At 49.2% G+C, this 19,851-nt stretch overlaps 4 protein-coding genes across 4 annotated transcripts; 1 reads left to right on the plus strand and 3 right to left on the minus strand.

Annotated features, from left to right (window-relative positions):
• Nucleotides 1–484: 484 nt before the first annotated feature.
• Nucleotides 485–4,533, minus strand: FMAN_08892 (uncharacterized protein; the record flags this gene model as incomplete). The annotated part of the gene is made up of 12 exons (XM_041829671.1): nt 485–1,349; nt 1,396–1,609; nt 1,664–2,063; nt 2,114–2,218; nt 2,265–2,404; nt 2,449–2,699; nt 2,748–3,167; nt 3,218–3,804; nt 3,851–3,977; nt 4,028–4,203; nt 4,259–4,366; nt 4,513–4,533. 12 exons carry the CDS (start codon nt 4,531–4,533, stop codon nt 485–487), a joined length of 3,414 nt encoding a protein of 1,137 aa, XP_041680411.1.
• A 1,445-nt stretch (nt 4,534–5,978) lies between these two features.
• FMAN_08893 (uncharacterized protein) lies at nt 5,979–6,853 on the minus strand (the record flags this gene model as incomplete). The annotated part of the gene is made up of 2 exons (XM_041829672.1): nt 5,979–6,665; nt 6,722–6,853. 2 exons carry the CDS (start codon nt 6,851–6,853, stop codon nt 5,979–5,981), a joined length of 819 nt encoding a protein of 272 aa, XP_041680412.1.
• Nucleotides 6,854–10,707: 3,854 nt separating this feature from the next.
• FMAN_08894 (uncharacterized protein) lies at nt 10,708–13,118 on the plus strand (the record flags this gene model as incomplete). The annotated part of the gene is made up of 5 exons (XM_041829673.1): nt 10,708–11,318; nt 11,382–11,426; nt 11,489–11,887; nt 11,941–12,470; nt 12,526–13,118. 5 exons carry the CDS (start codon nt 10,708–10,710, stop codon nt 13,116–13,118), a joined length of 2,178 nt encoding a protein of 725 aa, XP_041680413.1.
• Nucleotides 13,119–15,716: 2,598 nt separating this feature from the next.
• FMAN_08895 (uncharacterized protein) lies at nt 15,717–17,217 on the minus strand (the record flags this gene model as incomplete). The annotated part of the gene is made up of 3 exons (XM_041829674.1): nt 15,717–16,759; nt 16,839–16,997; nt 17,142–17,217. The coding sequence occupies 3 exons, from the start codon at nt 17,215–17,217 to the stop codon at nt 15,717–15,719; spliced, it is 1,278 nt and encodes a 425-aa protein (XP_041680414.1).
• Nucleotides 17,218–19,851: the final 2,634 nt, after the last annotated feature.

Consider the following 19,851-nt stretch of genomic DNA (forward strand, 5'->3'; position numbering starts at 1 on the left):
CGGGTAGGTAGGTACCTAGATAACCTAGGTATTAAGGTAAGTCTGTAGTTGTCTTGGGAAAGTAGCAAGAGCTCGGCGTATTCAGATCTAGGTAGTTCTGATGCCAGTGTCGATCACCAGTTAACCAAGATCACAATGAGGTTCATCATCATGATAGTAATTTTGTCCAAGTATGCTACTTGGTTTCTGGGCGTTTAAGAGCCACTATATGCGTAACGTCAACTCTCCCACGTCAAATCTAGCTCTTGCTTGAACGCTGATCAAATTTCCATCTCATTAATGGTGACTTTGCTGCTGCCATGCCCGCCAATGCTCGTCCACCTCTTCAAGCTTACAAATCTATCAATAGGTCTTCTTCTTGTTCTTCCTCTTCTTCTTGTTCTTCCTCTTCTACTTCTTCTTCCTCTTCTACTTCTTCTACTTCTTCTTCTTCTTCTTCATTCCGTTCTGGATCCTGCTGATTGGAATTTCCACCTTCCGATTCCTATGGTAATGGTGATCCCTTTCCTGGTGTCCAGCTAGAGCCACCTCCAAATGCAGATCCAGGTGTCTGTGCCAAAATGTTGTTGCTTCTGACAGGTGTTACCGGCCCTGTTGAGCCATCGATTGGCAAAGGGGGAGGCGTGTCCGTCCTTGGGATATGCTGGCCGTCCTTGCGAGGCGGCTTGAAGTTAACCTCTCGACCAGCTCGATAAATATCTTGCAACATGGTCTCCAAGATTCCGGCATCCTGGAACTCGAGATACTTCTTATACAACTTGAGTGCTGTCCGTGAATCTTCGATCGAATCGTGGGTCTCCATTTGGATATCTTCTTTCAAGAGATACCACGCCAGAAAAGCCAGCGATAGCCTCCTTAACCGAGTTTGGAGGAAGAACAGGTCGATCGTGTCGATGACCTGCGATTTAGGAATGTGTATGTTGATAACTCGGAAGTCTTGCTTTAGTCCGTGCCCAAGGAACTTGCATCCGAGGTTAAGAAGAATCCACATCTTCTTATATGCCATCTTCAATGACAGGAGACTATGTTTTGAAACTCTAGGATCCAAGTCTTGTTCAGTGATTCCCGAATACGATGTCAAATAGTCGACAATCGGTTCCTTGATGTTGATGTAATCATCGATGAAGGGTGTCCCTTCGTTTTCCCCCTGACCGCGGACAACTGATGCACGAGCAAGTGCGTACACTATCGGCCGTATGGTTTCCCGCTCACCATCAGAGTTCATTTCAATTTCAGGTTGCCGCACAGCAACAAACTCAGTGTCCAGTGCAATAATGGTATCGGGGCCAGGGGCCTCAGTTTCAGGGTTGAGCACTTGATAGGTCTTTGTTGATGGATCGGCGTTTGCACTGAAAAACGTTAGCGACATAAGGTTCATAGCGGGTTGGGACATACTTGAAGTCTTGGTAAAGTATGGAAGTATCGATGTTGTTCTTCCATTCAGTATCGATCTTGTTGTTCTCATCTTTTATCTGGTATGCAATTACAGAAGGGACCTTCCAAGATGTGTTGAAAGCGAGTGCCTCCTCTGTGCTGACCGATCTCACCAAGAAGTCGTTGAAAAGATGCCATCGAGACTCCCCAGGGGCGTCTGGTTCTGCATGTGCCACTATCCTTTTGGTCAGCGGTGAAGGGGGGGGGTAATGAGGCGCAAGAGGCTTACCATTGACCATCGAGACTAGGTGTGACTTTTGCGTTTGTCCACTCTCAATGTTGATGGCCATGCCTGTCAGCGAATACACTGTGATGTTGTGGATGCCCCTCTGGAGATGGAGTTTCAGGTCTTCGCCTTCGTAACAGAAGAACTGCCCTTGCTCTACAATGATTCCAATCTCCTCGGGAAGCCAACCTGGCGTTGACCAAAGCAGTCGTTGATCCTGGTTTGTGATGGCGGTGTTTAGCATGAGTACAGCCGGTATGCTGTGAATGCTCTTTCTCGTCGCTATGGTCTGGTACCGCTGACATCGACTACACCATCCCTTGGACGTCGTTTCTCTTTCAACACTATTTTTGAGAACTTGGGAAAAGCTGATGCGTGGTATCTTGGCATTTCGGCTACCGGCCTTTTCACAGTGAATAAGCTTTCCTCATACAGATTCAGCATCGAACTTACAGGGGATGGATAAAGCAGGTCATTGACATATGTCGATCCCGGTCGAGTATATTCGCTCCTACAATTTATGCATCTGATTGAAGTCGTTGCGGAAGTGGCCAGTACCTGGACGATTCAGTATATATCATCTAGCTTCAATCAATCAACCAACCTGGTCCATTGCAGTCGACGATGGGTTGATAGTCCTATAATCATGCACGATTTTATCCAGGAGAAAGCGAGTGAGTCCTTGGAGCATAACGTTAAGAGATGATCCATGAGGATCCTCCTCGAGCAGACCAAGAGGACCGGCTGGGCCAGTTAGTAATGATTGGGATCAGCGTCACTCGACATACCTTGAGGGTGATTGCTTAGGGTTTTCAGTAAGTTCGTTGCCTGGCATATCGAGCCTTCGGCCTTTTGAAGCATATCAAACAAGAATCCAAGCTCGCACAGCAGGCATATCTCGCTCACGCAAGAGGTAGCAGCATGCTGAAGAGCAAGATTTCGAATGACAGGGGTGAAGTGCATGATTTGTAAAAGAGAGTTAGCATATGAATTCGAGATATGAGTCTCGAGTCCAGAGTATCGCGTGTTGTTGTAGAAACTATTCCTGATCAGTGACGTTGCATTACGAGAATGGGAGAATACCAACCCGAAATCAAAGTCGTCCACACCAAATTTGCTGTATTTGATCTCAACAGTTCTATACATGACTGGAACGTCAGACTTCTTGCTTTCAAGTCCCATATCAGTAAGAGAGCTGATAAGCTCGTCAGCCTTCTTATCAGAGGCAGCGGCGTTACTAGTAGCAAGCTCGCGGGCTTTTTCGCTAAGGAATTTGGGAGCCTTGAGCCCAGAGCTTCCTGATTTGTTCACGTTTCGAGTGTTCTCAGCCTGATTTCTTCGCAAACCCCGAGTATTGCGACCGTACATCCCAAACTCAGTCGGCTTGAGCCCTGCCAGGAACTGTGGATCAAACTTAACAGGAGGTGCTCCAACATCGCAGGGGATGTCTGGCCAGGCAGATGCCAGGGCTTCTCGATAATGCGGCAATCCGATCATGTTCAGGGGCCTGTGGTGATCAGTGAAGGAACAAGTGTTCAACTTACTATCTCAACTTACGTATCTGGACCCCAATCAATATTGGGCAGGGGCTCTTCAGGAGATGCGAATTCGATCGGAGTTGGTAAGTCCACGAAATGGAGCTTTGTTGGGGATCCCCAAAGGTGGATAGAGCAATCAGCATCTGTGAGGGCAATTGCCTCACCAGAGGGTGCAATCTCAAACATGCTCAAGTAGGAAGTAACATTAGCCAACCGTACGTCGCTTGTGTTGGGATTCATTAAGTCAACAACATGCATTTGCCCGCTTTGTGAGACAACGATGCTAGTCGTCAACATCCTTGGGTGCATGCGCACGTAGGCGGCGCCAGCTGGGAAAGGGATAGGAGGCATCGATGACATCTTTTTTATATCAAAGACGTTGAGGAAGGGGTCAAGCATGTAATTCTGACCCTGTCTTAAGGAATATCCGCAAGTTACGATGAAGTCATGCTGAGCGTCCATGTCATTGATCAAAGCAGAATGTGCATTCCAAGACTTGACGACAGCAAAAGTGACAGGATCTAGTAAGTTGACGGAGCCGGTCTGAGTTGCGGCGCATATATATCGCCCGCGTCTCATTATCGTGTACTGATGTTCGGTAGGCACCTATCGGAAGTTAGTAGAGCTTTATCACTGAGAAAGTGATCCTGACTTGTTTGACAACGTCACCCTTAATGAGGTCAATGACAAGCATCGTGTCTTGCATTCCTGCAGCAATAATCTCTGCCGTTCCCTTAGACGTAAAGCTCATACATCGCAAATCTTTCATATCGTCATGTCTGGCAACGGTAAGCATCAGTCAACCTACTATGGAGTTGAATCCTCCTACCTAATATGCCATATAGGCAGTCCTCTCCGAATAGCCATATGCACATCTTTAGCACCCAGGGAAACAATTCCTTTCTCATTGACGAGTATTTGACGAATCGGGCCATCAGAAGATGCATGGGCTTTGAAAGAGGTATACCGCTGCAGTTCGGTCCCATAGAAGGAAGTAACTCGACCCTGAAACACCAATCAGCGCCAGTTCAGCTTCTACGTCTCACCCTTTTCGACGTACATATTCGTTGCCTGTCCAAAGAAGTTCCTGAGAGTTGTCGAAGGTCATAGTCGCAACCGGAGTGGGCATCGCGTGCACGCCCGGAGGCGGGAACGGAATCCTTGTGACCTGTAGAAGAACTGGATTAGCATAAGCTTGACACCTATTCACGACTGTATATGATGCCTCTCAGGGCTATACAATACAAGCACCCTTTTTATATACTTGAAATACATGAAAAGTCTAAATAGCGGCAAAGACATCATGAAACATACCTCAGCCCAATCGCCGTCCATTGTGAAAGGATATGAGCATTATCTGTAGGGGCATAGCTTATATGAAGAGCGCGAGCCAGTGCGCCAGCCTCCGAGAGGACTGGGCAGAACCGAAGAAGCGAAAATGGCAGTACGAAACACAACAGTCAACAAAGCTTGCCCACTCAGTCCTCAGACATTGGATTCTTTGATAGAAGTAAATGCCGGTGACGAAAGTGGGATATCAGCTCCCAAGCTTGGAGGGGCAGCAAGCTCCCATTAGCCGGCGTTCATCCGACGCGCGAAGTTGACGCGGTTAAACTCCAAATTCGAGAGAAAGAGGGCTTCATATGTATCTTTCTGTCACGGGATATCATGCAAAGTCAAAGATCTATCTTCTTGAGTTGAGGAGGTAGTGGATGTCTGCATAAGGTAGGTAGTTGCCTGTGGGAGGTGTGATGCTTGTACGGTGCTGAATGAGATGGCCATACGAACTGGGCAAAACCAACTCTCATTCAACCCAGCTGCTAATTGAACCAGTTTCTCGCACCATGTTACAAAACTCGATTACCTACCTTGAGCAACTGCAAAGAGTGCATTCACTTGCTTGACAGGTTGGCAGATGGTCAGGTGTTGATATATTTAACTCGTAGACAAACCACGAACCATCTAGACTGGCCAATGTTGCTGTTGAGAGCAATTGGCATTGTTCACTTATTATTCTATTGCTCCCATATGCATTCTATCTTGCCCCCTCTATCTTGAACCTGTTCTATACCTATTCGCTGAACGCCGTAAAAAGGGACTAGCATGAGTCAAGTGCCCGAGCATAAAAACGCGGCGCATTGCCCAGTCGCCAAGTATCATCGTGTATCATTAATCAATAATCGTGCCTAATGATCTCCTAAGCAGACCAACCCCTTCACAAGGTGGTTTGGCTGCTGAGTAAGTCATTGACTGGAGTTTGTGGTTCCATATTATAAAGCCGTCAGCTTGTGTCACGAAATCATGACGCAAAAGCTGTCCTCGAGTCCCAGGAATCACGGGAGAGCATCCGTAGATCGAGAATCCTTGTAGCACAAAAGACGTTCCTGTAACAGGGGGACTGCCGAGTCCGGTCGGTCAGAGGCTGGGCGACCCCTTTCTCTTCCAAGATAGGTTTGATCAGCGGCACCTTCGTGGTTCGGTTGTTGAAAGTCGCCGAGTCTAAATAAGTACAGACGAGCCAATGAGTACAAAATATTCGATACCTCATCATTTCGTGGTCTTGGTCGTGGATCAAGCCGGGAATACTAAACGCGAAGACGCTAGTATGAGTCGATATGCGGACCAACCCAAAGTAGAAAAGCTGCTTGGGAGAATGTCAGCTTCACGATAGGGTTGAAGTCGCCGGATAAGAGGAGAAATGAGGCGGGACCAGGGTCGAAATGCGATCGCCGCTCATTCCGGTTAAGCTGTTATGATGCAAATCGCATTGGAGCAATTTCTCATGAAACTTGGTAGACGGTGAAATTGACGGGGAATGCGTGATTGCTGAAACCAGGGACTTTGGAGACAGGCTCTCCAGTAGGTTCGACCTGTACCTGCCATCGTGTCTTGGTGAGGGCTCCGACTTCGTCCCATAGTCGCTGGAAACTCGATTGGTCGTGTAAATAAGCAGATCGCGTGCTAGTCGAAGACGGCCCTGGATGGTTCGTGCCGACCTGGCGACCATATATCAGCGCGTTTTTGGTGCCGGGCTTAAGGAATTCGACGACACGCTTGCCAATGTAAAGTTGTTGAACCCAGTTGAAGAGGTGAAAGAAGCTGCCTGCATGAACCATGGTGATCTTGCCGCGCAACAAGGCCATCTCCTTGTCGGCGGGATCGAGCATGTCGCCCGCAACAAATGTTGCGTTGAGGGAGTGCCTGTCCTGGAACAAATCGTAGCCAACATCGATGAACTTGGACTGCAGGTCTGTGCCAATGAGTTGAGCGCCGTCAACTCCATCTGCACGAAACTGCCGAATTACTTGACCAACCCCACATCCCAGATCAAGAAGGACATCTCTAGAGCCGGCGACGTTGAGGCGGAAAAGAGCTTGTTGGTAACGAGGATCTTTGGGGTCCGGGATGTAGAGAAATTTCCATCGCCCAACGCAAGGGTACTGGGAGATACACCAGGCCTTCTCTCGCTGAATGCAAAAGGTCATATCAGCTCATGTGCTAGTGTTCAGGGACATGTACTTACGACGCGGCGTATGTGGCCATCTAAATCGTTGTAAGGAATCTTGCTGTAAACTTCAAGAAGATGTCGAGCTGGGCCAATGTCTTGAGGGGGGTCCTCAAGATAGGTCCAATCCCGCACCTTCATGACATCCATGCTTAGCAACATGTTGGGATGGGTGAGGTTGGTGTCGACAATTGTGCGACCCAACTTAAAAAGTGACAAGGGAGATCAGTTGCTGTGGGACGACGGGAAAGGTTTATTGTCTGCGTCATTGAAAGTGTAATGCCGCTGTGTAAGCTCCAGTCGAAAGTGTGTTGTTGCTTAAGAATGAAAAGTGAAGCAGGAGAGAGAGAAAGAGAGAGAATAACCCGAAACCCTACGGCAAGAGACAGGCAGCCGATGATGCCATTTCAAGGAAAGAAGGGCGTTTCAACAAAAACAAAAACAAAAAAAGGGAGAGACGGGATACTCGGAGATCAAAAATTGCCTGAGACAAGAGAAAAGAGAGTGAAAGCGAACGAACAAGCGAGCGAGCGAGTGGATGCTACAGTAGACAGTAAGACAAGGTGAGGTAAGGTAACGCGCGGGTTACGAAATAAACTTAGCAGGAAACCTTAGAAGCAAAGGAGGTAAGTCAAAGCAGGCCATGGCAGGGACTTTTGCGGTTGTCATATCGCCGAATCAACTAACAAGCTTGCCTTGCCCTGCATTTGCATTTGCATGCATGCGCGCATGCATTGCTCAGAGCGAGCGAGACAAGGTTCAAGGATAAAATCCATACTACGTATGTACATACTACGTAGTACGTACGTGCACCTCCAGTTGTCGCCCTAGGGAACTAGGTTAATAGGGTAATTAACTCAGGGATCCATAACATCAGCGCGGGTATAAGGAGAATTATCGCGGCGTAGGGTCAGGTCGTTTCAACAAATATCCCTAACAACCTAAGGTAGGTAAGCATAGAGCAACTAGGGGACATGGCTTGATTAAGATGAAGCTAATCGAGAGAAAGCCCGAGCAAGAAAGACGAGATGCAGGGCTCTAGAACCTCATGTCCTTACTCGCTCTAACTACTGAGGTAGTCGAAGGCCAATGGTGCACAAGAGCCGCTCCTTCAGGACAAGACTCGAGAGATTCTGGAATCGTCAACGAAATTGGTCCATCCAATCCAATCAATCAGCCCAAGCATTAATCCCACGACTGCCGCTCCGGCTGCAACCACACTTTGCTTCCAGGGCTGTTATAGCGCTCCTTGGCCCACTAGGAGTTCCCGGAACTCTTCTGAATGCACCCACTCTCCTATCCCAGGGCTCCACTTGTTCAAAAGTCTCCATGTTTCGAACGCCTCCGGCCTCTCACTCGGGACAACTTTTGTCACTGAGCCGAGATATTTCATTCGAAGTATCAAATTGCTCGTGTAAGTGGGTTTCGGAGACTATATTCAGCTGCATCAAAGTGAAAGGCCGATGTTCGACTTGTGGTTGCCTCGACCCCTTAGACCCCCAAAGTGCAAAAGCAAAAGCAAAAAGTGTGGGCTGATTGTTTGCCAGTCGCTTATGTATCAATTGTCGAGGCAAAAAGCAAGCAGTTTCGTTCCATCACTTCGTCACCGACACTCCACTAATTATATAACCTTCTTCGAGTGACGATTCATCTATGAGTTATTAGATAGCTTTTCTTGTCTCATCGGCTGCGTCTGAAGTAAAGCAAATACCAACAGAAGAAAACATACATAACTTCCTGCGTTTTACCAACCGCTGATGAGCGATCCTTGATTTTTATTTACAATCAAGCGGGGACCTCATCTGGGATCACAAGGGTATCGACTTACCCGCTAGCCTCCGCCGCGGAAAACAACGCCGAGAATGTGGCTGCCAGGGGTTATTGAGACAACATCAAAAGTCTCAACGTGCCATCCAGCCGTGGTGTCGACAGGGCCTGTAGGTAGCTAGCATCCTGATACACCAGAGGGCAGATCCGAAAGCTTAGCAGCTTTGGTTGTATCAGATATGGCTTCCAGTCTATGTGCCAGCATTTCCTTGGTCATGTAACCCTAACAGTTGAGGTTTTTCAGACATCCCTCCCCAGAGACCCAGGCCCAAGTTAAGGGGGGGTATTCCGGCGCTTCTTCAGGTCAGTCTAGAAACCTTGATGATCATGGTTACCAATTTACCTTGTACAGGTGGATTTTGTCCAAGCAATGACCACTGGACAAGAAAGCCTTTCAACCCCCAATGAGTTCATGGCGGGAGCCCTTTGAGATAACCACTGGCTGCAATTCAATTTGCGCTGATCCAGCGCTCTTCTTGTCAACTTATTATAATTCCCTTTCTCTCATTCCATGTTGGCATCAAAGACACTATCACAGATATCACTTAAAGCCAGCCAATACCCCATCCTGTCTGGTTACATCGACTGTTAAACCTAGCGTCGGAAACATTAAAAGACCGAGTCCTGTTACATAGCAGGAAGCTCTGAGCATTAACGATGAATTAACAAAAATGCTACTGCAGCCCAACTACCTCTTCACTAATGTCACTTACAAGTGACCTGTTGTGACCTCCACTCCCACCGCGTAACTACAGTAATATTTAACTTAAGCTTTAAGCTCGAACTACAATACACCATCCCGCTGCTATTTCCATCTTCAGGTCGTCCCTTAATGAAGATCTTGCGGCTACACAACATATGCGGAAACGTTTCCAGGTGCGCTAACGAGAGATAGGCAGGTTGTTGTTTACTAGCCCCTGGTCTTCAGGTGTCAAAGACTCTCACCTCACATCGTGTTTTTGGGTACTGGGTTCGCTTCAATCCTATATAGTTGTGCCCTCTGACTGGTCTTTGCATGGTTGCCTGCCTACACGACTTCAAGTTTTAGGAAACATCTCGAGGGGGCCTAAGCTTGGGGGAGACTTTGTATAATACAGGTATGATTCTTCACTATTCCCCAGTAGGATGCATTCAGGGACATGGCACGGGCTTTATTCCACCCCTTTCGCGCTGTTTAGTATTCCAGCTTCCTTTAACTTCGATCGTGGCTTGTTAAGTCCCTCGGTGTACGTATAGTTTAAGGAACCCAGGGTTCGTAAACCTATGTATCCTAGGAAAGTCATGGGGCTTCCACATATCGTTTCTGGGGGGTTCGTATTCCTGAAGGTGGTTCTTATGATTGAGTTGCTCTTCAGAACAACAAGACTGCAACTTCGTATATCTGTATTTCCCATCTGATTCAACTGTCCAGAACACGATGGCTTGTATTGGTATGGGATGGAATGGATATTCACGAGCTGATAAATTGAAGCGGCTGAGAGAGACTTGACTTTCATACATCATGGGACCCTGAAATTATCTTTATGCTCTATGAAGCTGATAGAATGATCATGACTGCCTCAACGATTAATTACATGGTGGTTGTCAGTCTATGGATGACACCGAGCTCTAGGGTAGCTTACTAAGCGAGCACAAATTGAGGCCGAGCATTTCCCGCCAGACTCCGAAAAATTCTTCCTTCTCCGTGATCTTGTCAAAAACACCCACACAAGGGCAGCCCATCCAAGTCATCGGGGCCGAGTTCTTCCTCTTCCGTCGAGGCGTCGCCGTCGTATCGCATTTATCCAGCTCCGAGATCCCAGAACAAGAGTCGTGTAAGTCGCCATGACCAAGATATAGCTTTCCTAATCAACAGCACGAACACAATCATGTCGTCGCGTCTGCCTGCAAAATCACTTTCCGTGACATCCCCCGCTTGGTTCGCGATCGTGTGCACTTGGTCAACATCGCGTCGAACTATTGCTAACAATGGCTTCGTCCAGTGATATCGTCGCGCGTCGCGCAGGGCTTAATTTGGTGGAACGCCGTCATATCGCGCCTCATTATTGCAACAATTGAAGCATTACGCCTATCAATACTCATCTCCACATATTGTGTTGATTGACGATCGTCCTCGCCCGTAAAATACCCCGAGTGCCAACCGACTGTACCATCTGCATGTCAAGCCAGCTGTAGCCATGAGTACAAAGCTAGAAAACGAGGCAGAGGATGCCAATATCTCATATCCCTCGCCCGGCACTGAGGCAATGGAAGCTGGCCCTTTTTACAACACTAGTAGCCGAGACGTCCCTCAAGACCACCAAGAGCACGAGCATCATGAGCATCATGAGTCCCATCACGAGCCTCATCATGAACAGCCAGACCATCATGCGCCGGAACAAGTACAACACGTGCAAGCTCCAGAGCACAATCAGAATGACCTGCAACCTCCAGAACCGGAAACCCCTCAGCAGCACGTTCCCCGTCCTGCCAACCTGGAAGAGCTTCAGCTGGCAGCCCAGTTAGGCCAAGGTCTAGCTGGAGCGCCCATGATGTCAGCCACAGACCCCAACATGAACGTCGAGGACCCTAACCTGCGAAGCATCATGCCTCACCCTGACCCCGAGCAGCAGCAGACACCGTCCTATGTTCACGATACTCCGACGAGCGACCAAATGGTATCGCACGCCATGTCTGTTTCTGTTGGGCCACCAATGGGCCCCCAGTACCCTATCGACAACAGCATCCCACCCAGAAAACGATCAAAGGTGTCAAGGGCTTGCGACGAGTGTCGGAGGAAGAAGATTAAGTGTGACGCCCAGTCAGATACTGGGGACGCTCCCTGTTCCAGTTGTGCTAGATCATCCATTAGATGCCTATTCAGCCGCGTACCGCAGAAAAGGGGTCCAAGTAAAGGGTATGGTTTTGATACCTGCAAGCAATTACGCACTGAAAGGCAACAACTGACAGCCTCAACAGATATATCAAAGAACTTGCAGATCGCATCCATAGCATCGAAAACAAGCTCGAGTCCGATGGAGGCCTGAGCCAAGACGACATCGACAGACTCTTTTCCACAGATCGACCTCGGCAAAGCCAAGGCGAGGATGCTGCTCGAAAACGACCCTTTTCCAGTATCTCGACAAACGATTTTGTTACACCCTCGCGACAAATGCCATGGGGCTCGGACCACAGGATGCAGGCCTCGCCAGGGACTTCTGAAGCATATTCAGCTTACAACAACAACAACTCGTTGGCACCCCAAGGTACACCCATTAGGCCAGACAGTACGCCCTCTAAACCTCCCGTGGCTGCTATGGACGTGTCAATGTCAGATGCTCATGAGACCGTTGACATCGACGAAAGCATGCTACAGAGGTTAGTGATCCGTCACCGAAACCCTTTTCCGCAACTAACATGTCGTTATTCAGTTATTTGTCAACTGTTGGCCCTGTGTATCCGATATTGCCAAGCACAAAGAATCGAATGCAGGCGCTACTCGCGCAGTGCCCAACATCGGTCCAGAATGCATTTGCCAATGCTCTTCCCGCTGTCGTAGGATCCGGCGGTGACACAAAGCTCGCTAGCTTGCTACTTATGGAACGCGAGAGCGATGAAACCCATGCCACACAAGCCACCTATATTGTGCATGCCCAGACGCTATTGCTGCTTATTATCGACGCAGACTGGCGTTCTTCACCAACTTTGCCGTACTTGCTTTCTCGTGCAGTTGGATTGGCCAACTCGATTAATCTTTGGCGATACACTCCCGTCGAGTTGGTTTTGGAGTCCGACTCGGACTCAGATGACCAGCTATCAGTGCGGATATGGTGGTCATTGATCCTGATGGACCGCTGGCATGCTGTCGGCAAAGGAAAACCACCAATGATACCCAACAATAGTACAGTTGCTCCTCCTGGCCTGGAGAAGATCCTGGGAGATGTGTGCTTTTACCTTGCTCGTAAGTGATAACTGGTTCATTATAGGTAATTGTGGATCGCTGACCGAGACTCTAGGACTTTCAAAGCTGCTCAACTGTCTGTGGCAAGCTATCTTCACATTGCAGCTCGGAATGTCCACAACCGAGGAGATAGTGGCACGCATACTCGCAGATTATGTTGAGAACTACCGAGAAGATCTTCCTGCGCATATCTTGGCTACGTCGCATCCCGTTGTGCATCTAGCATACTGGCACTGTAAGCTCATGGTTGTGCTTTTGACACCAGGCGCTACGCCGACCGAAACGTTATGGCCTACCAAGGAAGTGATCAACCTTCTCTTTGCAAACGAGCACCTACGCAGTCCACTCGTCAATCACTTTGTGTCTCTTATCACGATGTCTCTGGCGAAGCTTGTCAAGATCGACAAGTCGCGAGAAGAAGCCACACAGCTGATCAAGGACATTGTGGAAAAGCCAAACGAAATGTGGAATGGTGTTCGCGACAAACTCTCGGAATTCTTGCGTCCAACATCATCAGTGGAGGCGGCAGCGAGCCAAGGCCTTCAACACCTGGCAGATCTTGCCACAGCACATGAGGGCATCGCACCGGGAGGTGATGATATCTCATTTGGGCCATCGTTGGCATCAGGGTATTTGGATATGGCGTAGAGCATCATTCAAAAAACACAACAAGACCTGTACACACACGTGTGAAGAGGCGATGACCATTGTTAGGCGATGGGATTTGTATGATTATTATTCCCCTTTTTGGTACTTGTTAAACTGGGGTAACGGAAAAAGCGGAACGATGACAGTAGATGATAGTGCCAAGCTTGTGCCATGAACGATGGCGTTTGGGTTTTGTTGAGATACTGTTTTGATACTTATCAACTTTGATATTCGAAATCCCATAACCGTCCTATTACAACGCTGCACAACCGAAGCTCTACTCTGTGTGCAGTAGCGGTTCCGAAACAGAGTTTTTCCCACGCTGTCCGCAAGCTTGTCTGGTCAATCATGGCTCGAACTGTTACATACGTAGCGTCGAGGGAGACAAAGTCAAAATCTTGCATATTCTAGCCGTACCTGATCGACACTACCTCTTCCCTCTCCGAGTACCGGACCAAGCTAAGAAAATCCGACGGTTCGGGAAACGAGTAATGGGAGAATCGAGTTTACGTAAATGGGTCTTTATCGAATTAGAGGCTTCTCCCACTCGACTACCGATAGACTAGTTGTTAGTTAGGGACTTAGGGTTAACAGGACTTGGTTGTGAAGCCGTCGGTCAGTACTCCATAGTCGAAGACAAAGGTTACCTAGTACTCCGTAGTTAGGTAACAAAGTCCGTGGAGACTCTGGCTCCGCTTAGCTTAGCCGTGTAAACGATAAAGAGGCTAGAGAGGCTAGACTAAAAATCCTTGAGGCTATGCTTTGCTTGCCAAGTTGTTAGTTACTTAGCTTGTGTGGTTGGCTGTCGTGGCCCATACATGCGAGACGCATGTTTTGTGTACCATACCTGGCTTCCATTTTCAGAAACAGTATAGAAACCTTCTTTGCTTGGTATGAAGTACGTACATGCGCTGTACGCCCCCATCCAAATGCAACTTGGACTGCAGGCCAGGAAGAAAAAGACCAGGCCAGGCCCTGCATCACTGAGCTGATGCTTCTGTGCCGGCCCGGACCCGGAATGGACCGTTAGATGCATGTACAACACAGAAGCAGAGCACGGAAAAAAGCAAAGTGCATCTGTCTGTTTTATCTGTATGCATCTCCGAGCTCGAGAAAGGCAAGTAGCGTACATGTAGATGTGCTAACGAATCTTTCATGTGTGTGGGGTCTTTGGTGACATCTTTCATGACAGTTTCCAGCCTCCGTACTATTTTCATGGGGACCTCGGATGATCGACATTGTCTAGAAACAACCAGGAACATCACCAGAGCTTGTACGTAAAGCACGACACATCGAATGCAGAAGGATGATGATGTCCTGGTCCAAGTGCCACGTCTTCCTTAATCCCTGTTGACCCCGGCTTGGGGATCCCTGGAATCATGGGGAGGAAAAGAAATGACGGGGAAATAGGGTGCTCATCTGTGGCGGCTCGAGCGCGGGCCTATAGGACACCAACAATATGAAAGAAACGCTGGCTGTTTCTGAAATCAGGCCCAGAGACCTGTCATTGTTGTTGGTTGAGCACTTCTTGCATTAGACCCCTAGACAGCAGAGGGCATCCTTTTGGATATCTCGTGCACCACGCAACTTGGCTGGTCGAACCACTTCGTCTCCGGGCGTCCGACGACGGGCTGCAATGTGATCCGTGTGATGTTGTCTTGAAGCAATGACAAGTGATACCGTCGGAGTTCGAAGCAAGCTGGTGTCAGTGATCCTCAATGCATGTCGACACAATCACCCAACGTATGTAAATATGTATGGTGGAACGGTATTTGGCGGTGTTGGCTCATGGACCTCGACTCGGTTGGTCTTGGTCCTCAGTCATAAAAGTCTATTGCGTTAAATCAAGTCATGCCGAGTACTCTTCGTCGTACCCAGATTGAGACCAGAAGCAGAAACATCGAACCAAAAATAGCAAAGAACGATGATGAACAATTGAGTCAACAGATGCAATAACTGCTTGACAAACGAGTCTAGAATATGCAATATCCCTCCTTGCATCGCTCAGCTTGTAAATTCCCCATGCAGATCAAATCGAGCGCAGGTTGACGGACCACCAGTGCAACTTAGTCTTCTTCCCTTGGTGTGGTTGCCATGGTCCGTTAGCCATTGCTTTCAAACTGGATTTTGTCTGTCTTGATCACATTTCTTTTCGCAAGCTAAATCATCCAAACAAATTGCACTGCTCGTCTCTTCTTTGTCCTTGCTCTGCTTCTTGTATAATTCAGAAAGCCATCTGCGCCTGCTCTATCCTTTCCATCCCTCCTAGCCGATAGTAGGAAAACTCATGCTCATCAATACTCTCAAACCGTCTACTTCATGGATGAGAGTGTTGTCTGTCGTAATCATCACCGCAAGAAACCTAGGCATCGTGCAGATGCGATTGGTTTGCGGGTGGTTGTGAGCGTAGATTCGCTCTGTATAAAACGTATATATGTTGCGCTCTTCACGCGAAATGAGTAAAAGAAGCCATGCCTCTCATGGCCTCAATTCGTTTGGTATTTTTCAACGCCTGCCGGTGCGTCACCCTAATGACTTAAAATAAAAAAACCGAATGGGTATTGTGTACGCCAAAATATTCGAAAGCTCGATAATTTCTCAGATGCCCCAGAAGCTAGGCACTGAAGCAGGGCCGAGAGGCTCGGGGCTTTCGTCCATTGTAGTGATGCCCTCGTTATAATTGGGCATCCAGAAGGCAGGGTCGTCCTCAACCATGGATAGACCGGCTCCAGCCATTGGGCCACTATCTGCTCCCTTGTAGAAGCTGTCGTAGTCGATGGTAGTGAGGTCGGTCGAGTTGGCCATCACGTTGCCGTTCTGTCGGATGAAACTATCGGCACGGCTGAATCCTTCCAGGCCGTCATAGTCGCCGTCTCCTCCGGGAAGAAAATCTTCCACTTCGGAAACCTCGCCCGAGGTCGATGTAGTGTTTGCCAGGTGGGGAAGGTGCTCTGAACCGCTACCGAAATCGAAGAGGCCATTGAAGCTCTGGGTACCGGCCTGGCTATAACTGGAAGGCGTGAAACTCTCGCCCTTCATCTCTGAAAGATCATAGTGGCTCCAGTCGACTGAAGCAGCACTGAGACCAGCGCTGTACATGGGGGCATCTGTCTCTGAATTGAAACCAGATCCAAACAGATCAAACGTACTGTTAGCCATATAAGGAGGGTACTCAATGCCTGAAAGATCCAGAGGAGGCAGGTTGCCATTGAGGTTCTGGAAGCTGCTCGCACCACTCATCAGGGGCGATGCGGTTTCTGATTTGACCCTTCGCTCTCGGTTGGTAGCAGCGCGTGCTCGGCTACTGGGAGGTTCCCGTGTGCTCTTCTGCAGCATGCTTTCGGCGCCCAAGCTGCCAGTGCTGTGAGCCGAGTTCACCCTGTTAAGCTGATATGGGCCACATTTTTGCGAGACCCGGTTGCTTCGGTGAGCAGGCTTGTGGTTGCCATGCTGATCGAAGGTCAAGACCCCGTCTGAGTGGACCGTGTTGGCTCGTCGTCGTCGACCCGGAGGCTTCGGACGGCCACTAATGCTGAGGGTCAAAGACTCGCGCTCCGAGTCAGATTCAGGAACGGTGTCAAGAGCAGGCTCGTTCTTGTGAGAGCAGCTGCAGGGGCCACCATGGTTACAGCAACATGTCTCTGCGAAAGTTTTAGAAAATGCGAATTGTGTCGAGCGTCTCGAGGTCTGTAACACCTCGAGAAACCAGAGGAAGCTCACCAGTGTGCCCCTCAACGGCTGGCTGCAAGTGGGCACATTTACTTGTCTTCTCGCCGCAGTCGCACTTGACGTGAGCAGAGCGCGACTTACGCATGGCGCGACAGTGAGCGCATTGGGAAACTGGTCGACCCTTCTTGTTGATGTGCTGAAGTGGGCGGTCTATCGAAGGATTGTGGTCAGTAACAGAGAACAGAGCTAAATTTGGAGCAATGTCCATGGACGAGTACTGGAGTTACATCCAGCCCAAGGTAATGGCTGGGAGCGATAACCCATAACATGCTTCAGTCTTGAGTCCCGACTTACCAGAATGTTGGCAGTTGCTCACGCGGTGGCCGCGGACGCAAGCCTCGCAAGCATACTTTTCTCCATCAATTATCATTTTGGCGGGTGCAGACTGGCTCAAGGTGCAGTCGACTTGAGGTTAAACAGCGAGCTAGAGGATCGTGGAAACGGTCGTTTCTTGACGAAAGCCAGATATGTAGGATCCAAGGTGACCAACTTCGAGTCGATTATGCTCAGTCCGGCCAAGGTGGAGGGAGGATATGGTGGGTTTCTATCGACACCGATATCCAAGGCTTGTGTGTAAGTGTCCCGCAAAAGCGCTCCCACGCTAAGAGAGGAAGTGGATTGAGGTTGGGGAAACGGAGTCGAGAAAGCTTTGTTAAACCGGACAGTCAAGTTTCAGTAACATATCGTGACGGAGCTTAGGCAGAGCTGGAAGAGGCTGAAAAACGAATCCAGACAAGGAACGTGGGAGCAGAAGACTATAATAAAAGTTTTCCAGGACAAGTTGGACAAATCCAATTGATGAGAGAGAGGAACGGAGTGGAGATACACCGGCCAGTAGGTGGGTAATTTTCCCTTGGGGTGTCTTGGGGTCTCCTCTGGAACTGTATGGTACAGTAGGTTCCTAAACCTAGCTTGTGGCCGGGTTGGATCGCTCGCTACTGTAACCCTGGGCCCTGGGGGTGCGATGCAGATTGTAGTGGTGGGTGTAGAGAGGGAGTGCGCCGCAGGAATACCTGAAATGGATGGGCGGACGAGGTCGGCGGCAGGACCGGGGTTTCTTCTGGTGCACGCTGCAGACTGCACAGCACAAGCGGGTTTGGCGCCTTCAGCTACAGAGCCAGAGCCAGCTAAGACAACGACATCGACGACCAAGTTCAAGCCAAGCCGCCCTGCTGGAGACGTTGTGGGTGGAGATGTCGGCCCGGATGGTCGGAGCGTTCTCGTTCTGCGTTGTTCGTTGCTCGTCGGACCTGGTACTGTAGCTTTGGTGACGTCGGCGGCCGACACCAATTGGTGAACGGAGAGCAGAGAACGGAGAACACACCGCACAACTAAGCGTGCTCCCTGAGGAACACACTGAAGGACGCCGTGCAAATGTGAGGTTGGGAAACAGAGGAAAGAAGTAAAAGTGAAAGATACGGGAGAGATTCGAGGAAGAGAGCCTCTTTTATGACAGACATTGAGTATAACAGGAGATAATGACAGACTGCAGCGCGAAACCCACAGAGCTCAGAGTCAAAAGACCAGAGCCCAAAGTAGCAGCGTTGAGGCGTGGTGGGCAACAGAACACCCATTACAATGTGATATGTCTGTGAATAGCAACACACTGGTAGCAGGCCAGCCGTGACCCTTGGTCCCTAGGCCCATCATGATCCCTGGATCATCAAGTTGTCCTGTACCGAATCGATCCGCATAAGTGAAATCGAATTCTTGCTTTCTCGCTGGTTAATTCCGCCAGCGTGCCCGCTCAGATTGGACATTCTTTGACTACAGCCCCTAGGGTCCATGTTCTCAATATCCTTGCCTTGCCTTGCCTTGAATAGCAAGGCGAGGCGTGGAGGTCGCGGACACGGGCGCGATCGAGGATACTCGGCTGTACAGTGTGGGACGATGGCGCAAGCAACAAGGTGACTGGGCTGGGGCACCGGGGTGGAAAGCATGGGCTGGGATGGGGGACAAGGGTTCTGGAGCGACCATGACGAGCTTGAGAGGACAGAGAAGACATCGTCAGTGGTCATCCTCCGTTGTGGTCCGTGGCATGGCATGGGCCATTGATGAAGACGTGGGATTGAGACCGAGTTCGGGATAGCGTCCTCTAGTTGTTTCTCGAGGGGAAGGGTTCAGACATGAGCGAGCCTGTGATGTACAGTAGAATCGCTGGGCATACATACGTTTGTGTGTGTGATTGGGGGCAGCGGGAGAAATGTTACCGAACACACTGCCGTCGCGTTTGCGTTGCTTCTAGATCGACATTTCTCGGCCGTGTGTGTTTATTAAGGACGAGATTTGATACGCTCGCATAGGCCGTCAAACTTATTAGCCATTTGGTTGTCATCATGAATGAATCAACTGTCGACTGAGAGCTTGGGGGATTTGTGGAGCTCATGGCCCGTGGGATGGTGATTTATCCATGAATGTTATAGCGGATGGATCACGATTGAATGGGGGAAGTAGTGTAAGATTGGTGCGAGACAGATTACAGTGGAGAGATGCGGAGTGTACAAAGCGAGAAGGAGCAAGAGCAGGAGAACCGCAGGAGAAGGGGAGAGGGAAGGAGGGAAAGAGGAGCCGCAAGCATTGGCATTAGACATGGATTCGTAGTCCACATGTGTCCTCAGTAAGATAATCATGTAATTACAATGCAGTTTCTACATCACCTTCCTGTTTATTGGCAATTCAGTCCACAGCAGAGCAGAGCAATTCAGCATCGGGAACTAGGTAAATGGACGATGGGAAGGGGTTGCTGTTTTCGGGATTGCCTACCGTATGTAAAAGAGTGTGTCTGCGGGTAAATTAGGTTGACTGGCATAACGGGACGGAGGGACGATCAGAATATATCCATGCTTAACTTTATGGGAGAATCCGGACTCAGCAGAGACGCTGACTGGCTTGAACAGACATCCTAATCCCAGTGTTCAGGGCCAAAACAGCCACAATTTCTGTCTGGTCTTGCACCTAATCCTTCGTGTTGCAGCCGCTCCGCGTCTCGAGTCAAGAAGAGAAT

The sequence above is a fragment of the Fusarium mangiferae genome (assembly GCF_900044065.1).
Source record: "Fusarium mangiferae strain MRC7560 genome assembly, contig: FMAN_scaffold004, whole genome shotgun sequence".
Taxonomy (NCBI): Eukaryota; Fungi; Ascomycota; class Sordariomycetes; order Hypocreales; family Nectriaceae; genus Fusarium; species Fusarium mangiferae.